Source organism: Peromyscus leucopus, chromosome 1 (genome assembly GCF_004664715.2).
Source record: "Peromyscus leucopus breed LL Stock chromosome 1, UCI_PerLeu_2.1, whole genome shotgun sequence".
Classification (NCBI taxonomy): Eukaryota; Metazoa; Chordata; class Mammalia; order Rodentia; family Cricetidae; genus Peromyscus; species Peromyscus leucopus.
The window spans coordinates 116450889-116466548 of NC_051063.1; the positions used below are offsets into that span (position 1 = coordinate 116450889).

The 15660-nt window shown below is 38.9% G+C and overlaps 1 protein-coding gene across 2 annotated transcripts in view; it reads right to left on the reverse strand.

The window, feature by feature from the left end:
- The window catches only part of Ctsc (cathepsin C), a 35068-nt gene that overhangs the window by 10584 nt on the left and 8824 nt on the right, over positions 1 to 15660 (reverse strand). The window contains exons 3-4 of one of the 2 annotated variants that reach the window (XM_028894964.2): positions 5933 to 6099; positions 2155 to 2310 (exon numbers count right to left, since the gene is read on the reverse strand). In XM_028894964.2, the coding sequence (XP_028750797.1) occupies positions 2155 to 2310; positions 5933 to 6099 (323 nt within the window). Of the gene's footprint in view, positions 1 to 2154; positions 2311 to 5932; positions 6100 to 12249; positions 14848 to 15660 lie in introns of those variants that run through there. The other variant, XM_028894966.2, reaches the window with a different exon arrangement.

The window sequence follows — 15660 nt, forward strand, 5'->3', positions numbered from 1 at the left end:
AAAGAATTTGTATAAAAATTCAAAGAATAATAATAACAACAACTCAAAAATGAAGACATACTTATAAATGTCACTACCACCACCATACATGTCACTATGAGTACTAAATAGGATACTGGCGGTGTGAAATGATTTTCTGGCAAAACTTTACACTGAATTGCTAACTTTCATATTCCACCCCATAAGGAAGAGGATTTGTCCACAACACATACATGCTAAAGAAACTCAAAGTTAGAAAGCAATGTAATATGGGCACGAACAGAAAAAGAAGGAAAAGTTTAGGGGTACTAACATGAGAACTAGAAACACTTTACAGATACCAGCCATTATCTGTCTTAATGCCTTGGGCCACAATGCTTTAGGGCTCCAGGGAAATGTCTGTCAGAATGAATGTCTGTATCCAGTGAAATCTCTGTATCAGAGAGCTGCTTAGGAGTGATAACATTTGTGTGTGATTGCAGCAGTTCCCTGGATTCTTAAGTCTCAGCTTAATAATATTTGAGACTTTCTACTACACAACTACATATTTACAGCAGAATCAACTCACATATGAAAGTTCTACTGGAAACTAAGCAGGCAGACTTCCATATTTGCTTTAATATTTTCATCTCCCTATGACTTCTGTCTTTATCTTAAACTTTCTATGGCTCTCTAGGGGTAACAACTTTTCACAAAACAAAGGTTAGTATGTTGACATAGTCTAAGAGAAAAAATGGTCCTCCTAAAACACAGCATGTAACACATGACAAAACTAGTTGGAGGGTCACACTCTCAGACAGAGCAAGCTCCTGCCTCCACTGCTGATTCTCTCTGCTTCAAGTTTCTGTTAAACAAGTCTCAATGTTTTCTCACAGACACATTAGGACTCTGCTTAGAGAATCCCGGAAGGGGATACTACAATACATTCCTTGTTCCAGTTTCACCAACCAGAATAGCTCATACACTAGAAGCCTCTAGAATAAGCTTTGAGAAATATCATAGAACAGTCTTTGAGAAAGGGACAGATTATGGGAAGGCTGTTATTAGTTGGATAAGAAAAAGTGCATAGTGTCTCGTGGTTGAAATTTTCCATTGAATGTGGGTCGTTAATCCATAAACAAAAAAGTTAGAGGTGTATCTCAGCTAGTTCAAAGAGCTGCACCATTGGTGGCTTAATTCAGTTATTTAAAAAAAATCACAAACTATAAATATCCAGAAATTAACCTTTGAATGCTCTGAGAATGGAAGAATATTTTCATATATTAAGAGAAAATAATCATCCCAAATAACTTATCAACCTCATAAGCTCCCTATTCGCCTCTAGTTCCTTTGTCTTTAGCCATGTTGGTTTCTCCTGAACAAAGGTTTGGCATCACAGGAATAGCCTCGGATGATTAACAAATTCTAAGCAACCACACATCCACTTCAGGCTCCAGCCTTCTAGAAAGGGAGTGCAGAATACTCGCATTCTCTTTCACAGAAATACAGAACAGTATATATAATTTCCCAAGGCAGGAAGATGAGGTAGCCAAACAAAAGATGCCAAACACAGCAAAGCTGTGGCTACAGAGGTGGGGAAGGGGCGGGGGTGGATGGAGAAATAAGAATTATTATTTTTTTTCCCTCAAACTTAAAACACCTCGATTTTCAGATTTTTCAGTGGCAAACTTGACAGTTATTATTAGCAAGCTGAGAGATATCTGAAGGAGCAGCAGTGGTGGCGTAAAATGGAGGTAAAATGAAAATGAAGTTCTCAAGAATGTTTACCATCATTTTTGAAAGCAAGTCATGTAGTAGACACAGTTATGGTCCTCGTTAGATAACCTGGGATAGCAAGGATGAGTCTAGTCATTAGATTGGGGTCCATAACAGCCGTAGCTGGGGACAGGGAAGTGAAACTGGCAACATTTCAAACGGATAAAAATGACAATAAGGAGAAGAGATAAACAAAACACAGAAATAAAAGGAGTGAGACAGGATGTAAACCAACAGTACAGGAAAGACCCCAAAACATGACTTGGACAAATGTGAACAAATATGAAGGAAGGTGGAGGAAAAAAAGACAATAAAATCCCAATAAGTTAAAAGATGGGCCATGGGGTGGGGGGCTTGAGTGGAGGGAGGGTGACCTTCAGTACTGAAGTTCTTACTATTGACAGGGAGTGACACTGTTACCTTGGGATCCTTTGGCTATGGCCACCACTTCTTCTGATCAGATCTCTTAGGCTCATTTTCTCATATTCCTTGTATGTGGTTGCAGTCCAAGACTTCTGCACACTATTGATGGCCTTCACAAAACTGTGGTCATAACTGTAGAGCCTATTGGAGTATCTGCCAACAAAGAGACACAGTTTCAGATCTATCTTTCTGGTAAAAGTACTCTCCAATAAAACTGATACTCACACTGTGTGTCAAGGTAGGGAGTGGTGTCTTTTAGGAACACAGCTGGCAACAGAGAAGAGCTGAAAGCTGTTATGGCTCCCATTAACCAAGCAGGATATATGGCAATATTCAGTAGAATATTTATGTACTAGTGATAGATTGGGAACAACCTAGATCAATGTTCTAAAATAAGGAATTTATTAATGTAAACGGTACTTTATTTATTTGTATTTCATGCTAAGAAAATGTATAGAAGATTATTTAGTGATATAAAGAGAATTTACAGTATATTAATTTTAAAAGGTAACGTTTATACAGAATTAATCAATTTTTATAAAAGTGTATATATAAATTCTTCTTAAAGTCATATTTATCTTTGTAGTTGGCATGAAAACATTATCTTTTCTGCGTGTCTCATTTATTTATTTATTTACCTTTTTTTTTTTTGAGACAGGCTCTGAACTCAAAATCATTAAATATCCAAAGATGGCTTTGTACATCTGCTCCCCCAGTCTCCACTTCCTAAGTGATGGATTATAGCATGTGGCACCATACATGGTTTTTGCAGCACTAAGTGCAGACTCCAGGGCTAGGCAGGTACTCTACCTGCCAAGCCGATCCTCAGCTCCTACATGTGCCCTTTCAAAATGCACATTTACAATATGTTATATGAACTAGAGAGGAAAACAAAAAGTATATGTAATGTACACATTTTATAAATAGACATTCCTAAATATTATTCCATATAGGTGTTTTATACCCTTAATATTAAAAACTGGGATCAGCAGCAATTTCTGAGAATTTTGAAGCAATGTGGACAGTTCTGAACTCAGATCCTTGAAATCAGAATCTGAAATAAGTTCCCCATGTGAGTCATAGAAACATTAACATGAGAATCATTTGTGTACTTTGTGTGAAATGCTTGGCCACAGACATAAAAAAAACAAAGAGCATGTTTTTTCAATGTTAATTATTCACTGAATTCCAACATTTGTCAAACCCGTGTGCCAATGGACAACAATTAGATAAGTGACTGTTACTCCCATGGTAAAACACTCAATGGTTTGAGCAAATGTAACTCAACATTCAAGACTTTAACCAAAACTCAATTACATGAAATCAGATGCACCCAACCCAAGCGACACCCAATTTAGGCACTCTATAAACTTTTCTGTCCCATTTCATTCACATTTGTAAAAGAGTACTTTGATAGAATCAAAGAAACGGAGAACACTGCAAAGAAAAATGTGCATCCATGTTGATAACCATTTTATCAAAGCTCTTTCCAGTTGCTGCAAAGTGTGACAGCAGAGGAAACTATTAGATAAGCTATGAAGCTGCTCCAGCCTTATTTCTGACCTTAACCCAACAGTAAAAAGAAGCTACAGTGTTTTTTATTTCTTTTAGAGACAAGAATAAATTTGAAAATGTATGTGAAATATTTTAAAATATTTTTGACCAAATTTTCCATTTTTCCCAGACTATTAAATTTTTGAGAAGCATTGCTTCCTACTTTTCTTGCTTAATCATAATAGCTACAAGAGCCTCATATACTGATATATGCAGTACAGTAATGACAGGGTGCTATCATAGCACGTAAATGCCATTTTTGGTGCTTACAAGTCAAGGAGATTAAAAAAAAGATCAAGTCAGTCAACATTCCAGTATGGATGGGTGAGACTCCTGAGACCACACCCTTAACTGAGAGCTACTGGCAGCTGATGGCTGGAGGGGGAGGAAGGGTCAGTTTTCTTCAGGGGTGTGGCCCAGCTCCAATGGGAGGATGCAAAACTATGTGTATACAAGCAGCTCAAACTGGACTCAGTGAGTTATAATGGAACAACAACAACAAAAAGAAATGGATATGAAATTTGAAGGGATCATGGGAAGGTGGTCTGGAAGAAGTTGGAGTGGATGAATGGCGGATAGGTATGAGAATAATACACTATGTACATGTATATAATTCTGAAAGGATAGATATAAATAAAATATAATAATGTATCCAGTATTAGGTAACAGATCACTAAGAGCTGAAAGAGATCCTAAAGTTATTTGATTTCAAATGTCTATTTAAGTATAAGGCATTGCAGGGGAGAGTCTTCACTAAATAGTGCAATGTTTTTGAAAGATCTAATCAGGCCTACCAGTACATAGCACACCAGAAAGGATACAAGGTGAACAGCTTATAGGAAACTATGATGCTAAAGAACCATGCCACAAGAGCTGGAGAGCTGGCTCAGTGGTTAAGAGCACAGGTTGCTCTTTCAGAAGACCTGGGTTCTATCCCCAGCACCCACATGGCAACACACAATCATTTGTAATTCCAGCTTTAGGGGATCCAATGTTTTCTTCTGGCCTCCAGGGGCTCAGGCATGTATGTGGTACACTGATATAAATGCAGAAAAAACACCAATACACGTTTAAAAATAATGAAGAAAACTAAAAAACGGTTTATATAAAAAATTAAAAAAAGAACCATGCCACATAAATCTACTTAAATATTGAACTCAAAAGGAGGGCTGGATCAGTTTCCATTTTGGTTTAGCCCTCTGAGCAATAAGAGTAAGTCATCTCTCCAGTCAAATCTTCCATGACCTCTCTGCTACAGGTGTTCCTCACCGAGGTCACTTGGCTTTGAACACTTTGGTTCATGTGTACTTTCAGTGGCTTTTGCAGCTAAACAAAATAGGAAAGGAAATAATACTTGATCTCCCTCTTGCAAAACTAATCATGTCTGAAAATTGTTGTTTGTTAGCAGACACCTGAATGAAAATGGTAACTGCATTTTATAGGCTGAATTTTATCCCTTGGAAAGGGGAAGGGAAAATATTGCAATTACATTATAATCTCAGATAAATAAATAAGTAAAAAGCCATGCTTAAAACCCTTACCTCCAATATCTCAGCCTGAGATTGGATTTGGAAACAGGTCTTTAAAGAGGTTATAAAGGCTAAATGAGAACGCTGGTATGGAATCTGGTCTAGCTTTCCTAAGGTCCTGAGAGGAGAAGTTTAAGATACAGCAAAGAAGGCCAAGTGAGCAGACTGTGAGGGGAGGAGCCAGCAGCAAGGGAGGAGGAAACCAAGTTCTAGCCTTCAAAAGGAACAGCAAACACTTTCCATTAGGCCCCCAGTGTGAAGTGCTTCTACATGACAGCCTGAGCAAATAATACACCGCAGAGACACCAAGAACTTTAACTGCAGTTGCTTGCTTTGTTCACAGTTGAGTTTGTAACTGAACACGCATTGTAGCATCATCATAGACATATATTATTCAAGACATTACTATACCACAGCCAGAGAAATATTTTTTCTTTACTAGTAGTAATTTGCAGTTTTGTTCCTTTGATCATGTTTTTATTTTTAAGCATGCCCTGCTCCATTGGGTTCGAAATGTGTCGAGATATTACTTTTTTTTTTTTGTCAATTCCATCAGTCTGCATATATTTCCAGAACAGTTTTATATGACACAGCTAAGTTCATAAGCCAAAATGACGTCTACAAATGAACACACTCATACCATACATACCATAAAACAAAGCTAAATGGGCGTATCCCTTGCCACAACTCACTTTTCCTGGAGACTTCCAAGGTGTGCCACATTCACATTAGCCTTCTCTGAAGGACTTCCCACCTTCTTGCCAGCAAAGCAAGCCCAGTTCCGGCCCAGCACATCGTGGACCCACCCCGTCATGGTCTCATGGCAGTAACTGACGACTGTGCTGCCTTTGACTTCATACTGCAACCAAATGAAAAAAAATGAAAGACCAGTTACTCCTGGGCTCGGCTCTCAGGGCTCTTTCCCTGGCTCCCATTTACCCTAAAGATGCATCGTGGCCCTCTGCCAGCCAAAATAAAAACGTTACTTTAGCTGATGATGTTCCAATAACTATTCTAGAAAGCAGAGAGACCCGTTTTCCTAAGACAAGCATTTGCTGACTACCAAACAAGATGTACTCTCGGAAGGAAAGAATGGGTATGGAAAAAGCTCACCTACTTAAAGCAATTATCATATCCTAGGCAGTTTGCATTTATTTCTCACAATCAGTCTAGGAAGAAATAATAAACAGTTCTGTACTTCCGATGACCATTCAGGGCGAGTCATCATTCCTCCTGAAGGCCACAGGGCTGTTACATGGCAGGAACAGGGTTTCCTCCACTGCGTTTTTGTCAGAAGAGGCTCCCATCAGTAGACTATAAGAACAGGTGACAAATGTTTCCTGTGTAGCTAAACAAAATCCACTTTTGCTGTTAATCTCCTGGTGTATTAGAATATGCCCATTATGAGGCACTTCATTACTGTCCCCACTTTATTTCAGTAATACGGTACTTTGCATAGTTCCATGCTACCACCGAAAGAACACTATGCAAGCCGGGCGGTGGTGGCGCATTGAAAGGGTATACGGTGCTGGTGTCTGGCGCTGGTTACCACGTGGAAAGGTCACAGTAACAACAGAACCCAGTGGTACCTTTTAGAGCTTTATTAGGAAAAGGAGAGAGAGACAGAGACAGAGAGAGGAGCAGAGAGAGAGAGAGAGAGAGAGAGAGAGAGAGAGAGAGAGAGAGAGAGCGAGCGAGCGTGGGGGTGCGTGTCCGGCTTTTTGGCTGCGACACGGTCGCCTGCTGATGATGTAATAAGGCGCCAGATGAGACCCCAGCTGCGAATATACATAATCCTTACATGCATGTCTTTAATCCCAGCACTCGGGAGGCAGAGGCAGGTGGATTTCTGTGAGTTGGAGGCCCGCCTGGGCTAGAGAGTGAGTTCCAAGAAGGGCGCAAAGCTACACAGAGAAACCCTGCCTTAAAAAACAAAAAGAACACTATGCAGTGACAGAGCCAGGTTTGAATTCAGACTCATCGGCTCTAACAGTCCCATTACTTTCATGTAAAGACATCTCATCCAGAGGAGAGCATGACCAGAATAAGCGAGGAGGGCGGCAGGCAGAATGAAGAAAGGCACGGGTATAGGTTTAACTTGTAGAAACTGGAAAGAGATTCTATTAGGTCATATTTATCTGTAAAACAAGGACACCAGAAAAAAAAATCACACCCAAAAGTATAATGCTGGGAGTCAGGAATCCAAAGTAAGTTGATAAACATGTCCTCAAACAGACGAGCACAAATACTTTGGGCTACATACACAGAATGTCAAAGTTTATCCTATCTGCTGGTCTCTGCCACACAGCTTGACAAGTTGAGCTTAATAAAAACATTTTTGACACAACTGTTTCTAACTCACAATGTACTTATCAAGATCTCAGCCAACTTGAGAGACAGCCATACTGAACTATATAAAACTCTGTTATTGGTAGACTAAATATTGGTGAGCTTATACAATACACCCTGAATTTCCTAGACTTTAATGATATATTTCTTTTGGGCACCATTTGTGGTCATATTCATTAGTCTTCTCTTGTTTGCTAAGACAGGCCAGGTAGGTCTTGGAGGGCCAATGCTGACTGAAGAATGTCCTGAAATGTTTTAAGAGCCTCCAAATTTTCCTTACAGCAGAGCGTTGCTCTCTGTCTCCATCTCCCTCTATAGCAGTACATCAGTAAACATTTACTGCAGTATAATAGAAAAGTAGAACGAGAGAAGGCCTAAAATGTTTCACATGTAGAAAATGACAACATTTTTATTAACCAATAACAATTTGCATGATTAATAAGTACTATGAGAAAAGGTGAGCCAACCAAGGTTTGGGAAAACTGGGAAATGTGCCTCCTATTGTATGACAGTTTTCTTGGACTCCTGGGAAGCATAGCCATCTAGTAATTCATTGCATACAGTTTTATTTCTATGACAAAGGTAGAAATCCTCTTATTTAAAAACTGTACATAGCCGGGCGGTGGTGGCGCACGCCTTTAATCCCAGCACTCAGAAGGCAGAGCCAGGCAGATCTCTGTGAGTTCAAGGCCAGCCTGGTCTACAAAGCAAGTTCCAGGAAAGGTGCAAAGCTACACAGAGAAACCCTGGCTCGAAAAACCAATAAATAAATAAATAAATAAATAAATAAATAAATAAATAAATAAATAAAAACAGGGCAGGCCTGTACAGTGCAAATGTAGCAAACGAGAGAAGACTAATGAATAAGGATACAGATTCCTTATTCATCCTAGGGGTTCAAGACAATATAGAAATAACATCTCAGAGGGCAGAAATGAAAGATCTAAGAGGTGTGTTAAACTAGATTTTAACACCAGCCACTCCTACAACCAAACACTGTTCCCTATAACAAGCAGTGTTTCTTCATAGACTGCTCTTTCACAAACAGCTAGAGTGGCCGATGACACAGAGGAGAGAAGCCAGAAAGTACAGAAAAAAGGCTAAGTTCCCAATGTTTTTCCATCTGTGTTTTCCCAACACAGATAAGGAGAAATATTTCTCCACTGTAGTAAAGGGGATCCTGCAAAGAATGAGGCTAGGCAGAGGTCACACCTAATGCTGATTTGTTGTTTTTTGTTTTTTTTTTTTAATCCACTGAATGCTCTGAAAACACTTCAAATTAGCTGACTCAACAGAGCTTCACACTGTGGCCCATGACTATTTCCAACTCTTCGCCGTTCTTGCCAAGAACAGAGGTGACGGATACATTCCTCAGACCTTGGAGGCTTGGAAAGTCTAGAGAGAATCCAGTTCTGCTGCTTTGGGCCTGTACGATCCTGTGTCAGTGTCTTCCACCTGTCCTTTCACTGGGAAAGTGGGGTTGATAGTCACAGATTCCATCCCACAGACTGTGTTTATGTATTCTCCCTCAGGAAACCTCTGTCTATTCTTCCCCAAAAGACATAAGCATTGTGAAAATGAGATTTTTGTTTATTTACTATCTAGGAAGCTGTGTGGCAGTAGAAAGCAATTATTTATTGAATGAATGAGTAAGCAAAAAAAATGAATGATAAAGAACTGGTCTTATTAAGACTGATTTCAGCTTGGACTTACAAATTTCAGAAAAGGTAAGGAATTAATAATTAATAACAGAGTTGTAATGCCAAGTCACCCAAGAGCCTGGAAGCAAACAGTTTCTTCAGAAATAACCACTCTCTTCTCCAAGTCTGTCTATGCTGCAAATTCAGATTCACCTAGAAGTCCCAAACCTTCCCTTAGAACTCTCAACCTGTACAATCTCATTTCCATGGTTCTACACAAAATTAGCAAAATCTGGCAAATAACTGTTATTGTGGACACTTTAATTTATATACTCAGGAGCAATTTTTTAAAAACCTACAAGTTGGTTATTATAACTAAAATCCTCCAAATGTAGTAAAACTGGCATTTGCAATCACTGGTGAAGCATTAAATTCATGGAATCATTTCCTCCTTTAAAACTGTATTTTATATTATTCTGTAGCTAGAGGAATCTGCTCTTATTCTTTTGTTAACCTGAGGTCACCCTGTTAAAGGCAGGGCATGGTAGCACAGACAGGGCAGGCCTGTACAGTGCAGCCCAAAGAGGTGGGAATGAGTCACTGATCAGGTTAGCTCAAAAGTCAAACGCTAGAAACCTTAACCTGAGGGACCTCCCCAGAGGGATTCTATTATTTCCTTGATTTGAAAGTTCTCAGGGTCTCTTCCAGCTACAGTGAACCCTTAATGCTTGTAAGGATTAAGAGGCTGAAATTTTGGCCACATTATCCCATAATAAGTGTAGTCAATTTTCTCCCCTGAAAGAATTTTTTCATTTGTATAAACATTGGTCTCTGAAGACTGGCTTGCATGGATGAGACAATTTAAGTTTCCACTCACATTTGCCAATTCCTACTGCAACAAATAGAGAATTTGCTACAATTCAAAGGCCTTCCAACATGTAGCACTTACGTTCAGAGAACTGCTATCCAGGAGCTCTTCTTCTTCAAAGTTCCTATTAAATTGTCATGTATTCTCTAATATCCTTCCTAATCCCCGCCTGCACCACCATCACCATGGTTTCATCAGCTCTCCTAGCTCTACCTGTTAATACTGACCTGTTGGGGATAGTTTATAACTTAAGCTATTTATCCTATAACTTCTTTACTGTTTTCTGATACTTTAAAGAATTTTTTAAGGCACTAAAATATCCTTCCATTGTTTCTCTGGATATACTTTACAGCAAATATTTGAATGCTTATTTCCCACAGTACACTGGTTAAGAGACACCAACAATCAACAGTATTGTTTTTTAAATTCTAGTTCTGTTACCATTCACGCAGCTTTGAGCAAGTTATAATTAGGGGCCTCTTTCTGTGGTTTTTTTTTTTTTTTTTTTAACTAAAATGGGCAAGAAAGACATGACTGATTCTACTTTGCTGGATTGCTAGGAAGGATTAAAAATAATACTGAAGCTTAAAGAATTTTACATGTTTAAAAATATGCTTCCCGAAAGTACCAATATAAGCCTGTATAAACAATCGTGAAGGCAACAGAAAAGTTACTAAAACATCATCTGTTGCTGTTTCTGTGTGGATATATAGGTAACAAAGTTGTTCAACACTTTATCTATGAGTTCAGACAACTACTTCCTTTCAAATTATCAACTGTGCTGTTTCTTTATTTAAAAGACTGGTAGTGGTGCACACCTAAGTCACAGAACTCCAGAGGCTCCTGCAACGTAAATTTAGGCAGTAACACACTAGCATCGTTTTATAGGAACAAGATTACGACAGTGACTTTCCTTCATTATTAATGAAATCATCTGAAACAACTTATTACAATATACACTGCTCATTTAATCATGTAATATCTCATGTGCATTATAACATTACTATAGTGGTCCACTCATGCCGTTTTAAAAGATGTCTATACAAATCGTAAAATAAATAAAAATCTGGACATGGAAGTCTCATCTACCATGTTGATTTATTACTTCACAGAGCAGTACCTCGGAGATGTTTGAGAACTGAATGATAAACATATTTATGGAGATTTCTGACATCTGAGCAACACTGAAAACCAGGGAAGGTTACTCAACTTTTTACCTTTCTTTTCCTCCCTTGTAGACAGTGACATCAACGCAAAGTAAACGGCTTCATTTGCTGCTATGTTCACAGTGTGAAGAAAGTGTGAAGAAACAACAAGGCTAATTTGACCAAATCCATGTTTGGCTAAATCCCTCCAGACTACCATAGCTCGCTCGGAAAGAAGCCAACTTCCCCAATTCTGTTCCAAGAATAAGCGTCGGCTTTCTGCCCATTAACAAGACTAAACAGTTTATTTAAGAAGTTGAATTTTAATCAAATGTAAAGTTGCCAGGAAGTTGCAACCAAATGATGATACATTTTAAATGGAAAATATTGGCATTTCGATTCAAATATAAGAATGGAAGATGTTAAATTTGATTATTACCTATGCTGAAGACACTAGATTTAAGCTTAAAAAAAATACAGAAATAGAGAAGAAAACTACCATTTAACACTCAGCAAAGTGGTCAGCATCCTTGGGCTCATTCTCAGTGCCTTGTTCACAAAATCTCAGCGATGGGATTGAAAGGGAAGATGAAAGCTCATTAAACTGTTAATTAGTCCCAATTCCTTCCTATGTGCTGCAGAGGTAGGGCATAGCCTAGCCTCTTCCAGGCTAGTTAAAACAGAAACCACCACAGACATAAAAATCTCTTTCCCTAGGCCACAAATTGAGTCATAGCTCCAAAAGCTGGAACTTTACTATTTTAAGCTTAGAGCCCTTTTTTTGGCTTAGTAAGTCAAGAAGTTTAAGGCATAGGTAAATTAATACACACCACACACACACACACACACACACACACACACACACACACACACACACACACACGTGAGTCTGATCTCTTTTCTATTAAGTCATTTAACAAACGGCCCAAGGGCCTGCCATAACCTCTAAAGGCACAAAGGTAAGAATATTTGGGAAACATCAATAAAAACAATACCACAATGAGGTATTTTTTTCAAGCTTCTTTCTTAAAGAATTATTTATTAAACCCATTATTTTCATGTTATTTGACACACATTGCATGATACACGGGGAATACAGTATTCTGTAATACAGAGTCAATAATCCCTTCTCTTACAGAGCAGAAGGGAAGACAAACAGGCAATTATGACAAACAATGCTAAGCATTAGTGTACTGTGAGCCCTTTGGCACATATCTACAATTTTGTGCCCACTAATTTGCTCCCATAAACATTTAGAAACCAAATTACACAGAGAAATATATATATATATAAAAAAATTCCATAGCAAGTACATCTGTGTGTGTAGTCAACAATATTTATAGACCTTGAAAATCAGCTTTAAAATATAGAACTCTCTGAAGGCTCTGGAGGCAGGAAACTTGATAATATTTCCTAGAACAGAGAACTAAAGATATAGCACCACCCCTGGCCAATGTTTAAAGAACCCAAGAAAAGTGATGCTTTGTGTGTTGGTTTGAGTAAGGATGCCCTCCCTTCCATAGGCTCATCTACATAAATACTTTGTCCCCACTTAGTTGAACTGCTTGGGAAGGATTGGGACATGTGGCCTTGTTAGAAGAGGTGTGTCACCAGAAGTGGGTTTTAAGGGGTCAGAAGACTCTCCAGTTCCCAGTTAGCTCTCTCTGCCTAGAGTTCGTGGCTTAAGACGTGAGCTCTAAACCATTCTTTCACTCCACCATCACAGACTCTAGCCCTCTGAAACTGTAAGCCAAATTAAACAGTTTCTTTTATGGGTCTCCTTAGTCATGGTCTTTTATAACAACAATAAAAACGTAGCTGACACTTTGTAGGCTAGTATTACTTGTAAAAAGTCTGCAGAGAGAAAAGTGAGTTCACTTCCCCAGACCTATAAAGTTCTATTGCGTTAGGTTCTGAAGATAAAAGAGAGAAAAGCAGAGGTGCATCCCAGAAGATAAGACACCAGACCATTCCTCTACAAGTACAAACCAGAGGACAAAGGGAATCATTAATGGCCTCTCTCCCACTAATGGAGTGGCAACCACATTCTAGATGTTGAAGACTACTGGGACCAGAGGCAGGATGAGAAAAAAGAAACCAACAACCCAGTAAATCTTACATGGCATAAAACTGTCATGATGACTCACAGATCACAAATCTTTTGCACTTACTGAGCCACAGAAGAAAAGCTTGATGGATAACATGGACTATGTACACATGCACCTCTTAGATCTTCCAAGTCAGTTCTAAACCAAGTGAGAAGGAAATGACTCCACTGCTCAGCAGGAAAGAGCTAAAAGATAGCAATCAGGCTGAACAATAGTGCAATTAAGGAAAGTCAATTTCACAAGGGATTTCTTTGGGGTTTCTACTTCAGTTTAAAAGCTTGCAAAGGGGAAGACAAGTTAGTGTTGCCTGCTGACTGAAAAGATTCTGATTTAAAGCAAGAAGGTGAGGGGGTTCGGTGGTAAGGAAACCTAAATCAGAAAGGCACTCTCCCTAAGACTCCAGTAACAGCCAATGCAATATACACTCCATCCCATTAAACTAACCTCACGATGCTTATGTGCTGGAATGCACCAGAAAAACTACCCAAATGTGGTTCTAAATACCATTTACTTTGTTAATATGGCTTTTCTTTTACTTTTTAGCTCCAGGGAAGTCCTTAGGTTTGAAAGATTAGGAGTATCATTTTACAGTCAGAAACTATGTGAGCTTAAGCTTTATAAGAGGTTAATCATTGCTCTCTGTAAAAGGAAACTAGTCCCATCAATTTTATAGGAGTTTCAGATTCATAGTATGTCAACTTAGCTAGCACCTAATCTAAAAAACAAAGTGAAAAAACAAAAGAGAAAAAGAAGTAAAGAAAGGTGAAGAGAAAAACAAGAGAAAAAGAAAAGTATTAACCACATCATCTTTCTCACTGGGGGTGCTTCAGTCCACTGTGTGCAAGAAGATATAACTTCTAGTATTTGGCTAAGAAAATATTTTTCTGCCTTCTATGTGGCTTCCATGGGACCATCTTCCCTCCGATAACTAACATCTGTCCATTTCAGGTCATCTCAAACCCTTCTTTTCCTCTACATTAGGTTTGGGTGTTATTCAAGGTATTTAAAGAAAATGAAGGCACCCAGGAAGACACAAGTTAACTGTGAGTAAAATTTTCACTGTAATAAAACATAAAAAAAAAGGTCCCCAAACCCAGACTCCAAACTATCTAGTTTGGAGAAACCATTTCAACATGACAATGTTCAACTAAGACAAGAAAAAAAACGTTCCTCTTATGAAAACGCTAAATGCTGAAGCCCCCTGAGACTTCATCTCTTCCACAGTACTTTTCCTTTATTCTGTGCAGTTTCTGGTTGTTCACATTCCACAGTGGTGATTACTGTTTTCCAAGGAAACGTTCAGGATGGCAGCTGCCTTGGAGGTAGGTCACCAGGACTCCTCTGTGTTTTACATGCAAACAGATTCCAGAAGGGACTGTAGCTGCCATGGCCTCTGCTAGCTGCTAGAGGTAGATCCAAGACTTTGGCCTCTTAAACCAAAGTCTGTTCTTGGCTGCGGTATTAAAAGAGCCTCTCAACAGACGATCTACTTAATAACTACAAAACAAAAACTAGGGTTACAAGCCAACAAAGATCACACCATCTTTTAACACTTTATCACAGTAGCCTTTGTTAAGTCAAAAGAGCAAAGCAATACCAGCACTAATATATTAGGTGTTGGTAGCTATTGAGCTCAATACTGAGAAAACATGTATGCATGCAGGAAACATGCTTGCAAAGCACATGCATCTGAAAATGACTGCTTCTCTAAAAAGCCAATGTGATTTTAAAGTATACTAAAGCACCAAATTAATCCTAGCAGCTTAGGCCCATAGCATGCGTCTCCTACAAATCTAAATGTAGTCCTAACATTGCTTGGATGTATGCATAAGTACCAGGGTATATGCCCCACTTATGAAACAAAGGTTAGGGTTTAACTTTTCTACTGGTTGATGTTTCCCCAGGAACAGAAGGAAGGTTGAAGAGATTTAGGGCAGAATTTCATAAGCTGTATTAGGAAACCAGTGGATCCACTTTGGGGTGGTTTCCCATTCAATCTTCCTCCTAAAGTACCACCATGCAATATATTAAAAATTCTGTGTAGTTCCAAACTAAAGGACACTAATGTAGAACAGGACCCAGGACCCTGAAGAACAGAGAAGGCACAGTTTATTTCTGTCAGTGATGCTCACACTGAGCTGGTTTTTAGGAAGATGTAGTGACTAAACACTCTAAGAGTAGTTCCTTTCTGGTAATACAGACTGCTACAGACCCATTACAAAGCCTGGGAAATGTGGCTACTGAGTAATGGTGGTGCTTTCGAGACCTGGTCTCATTTCTCTTTTTTCCAGCTGGCTTTCAGGACTAAGT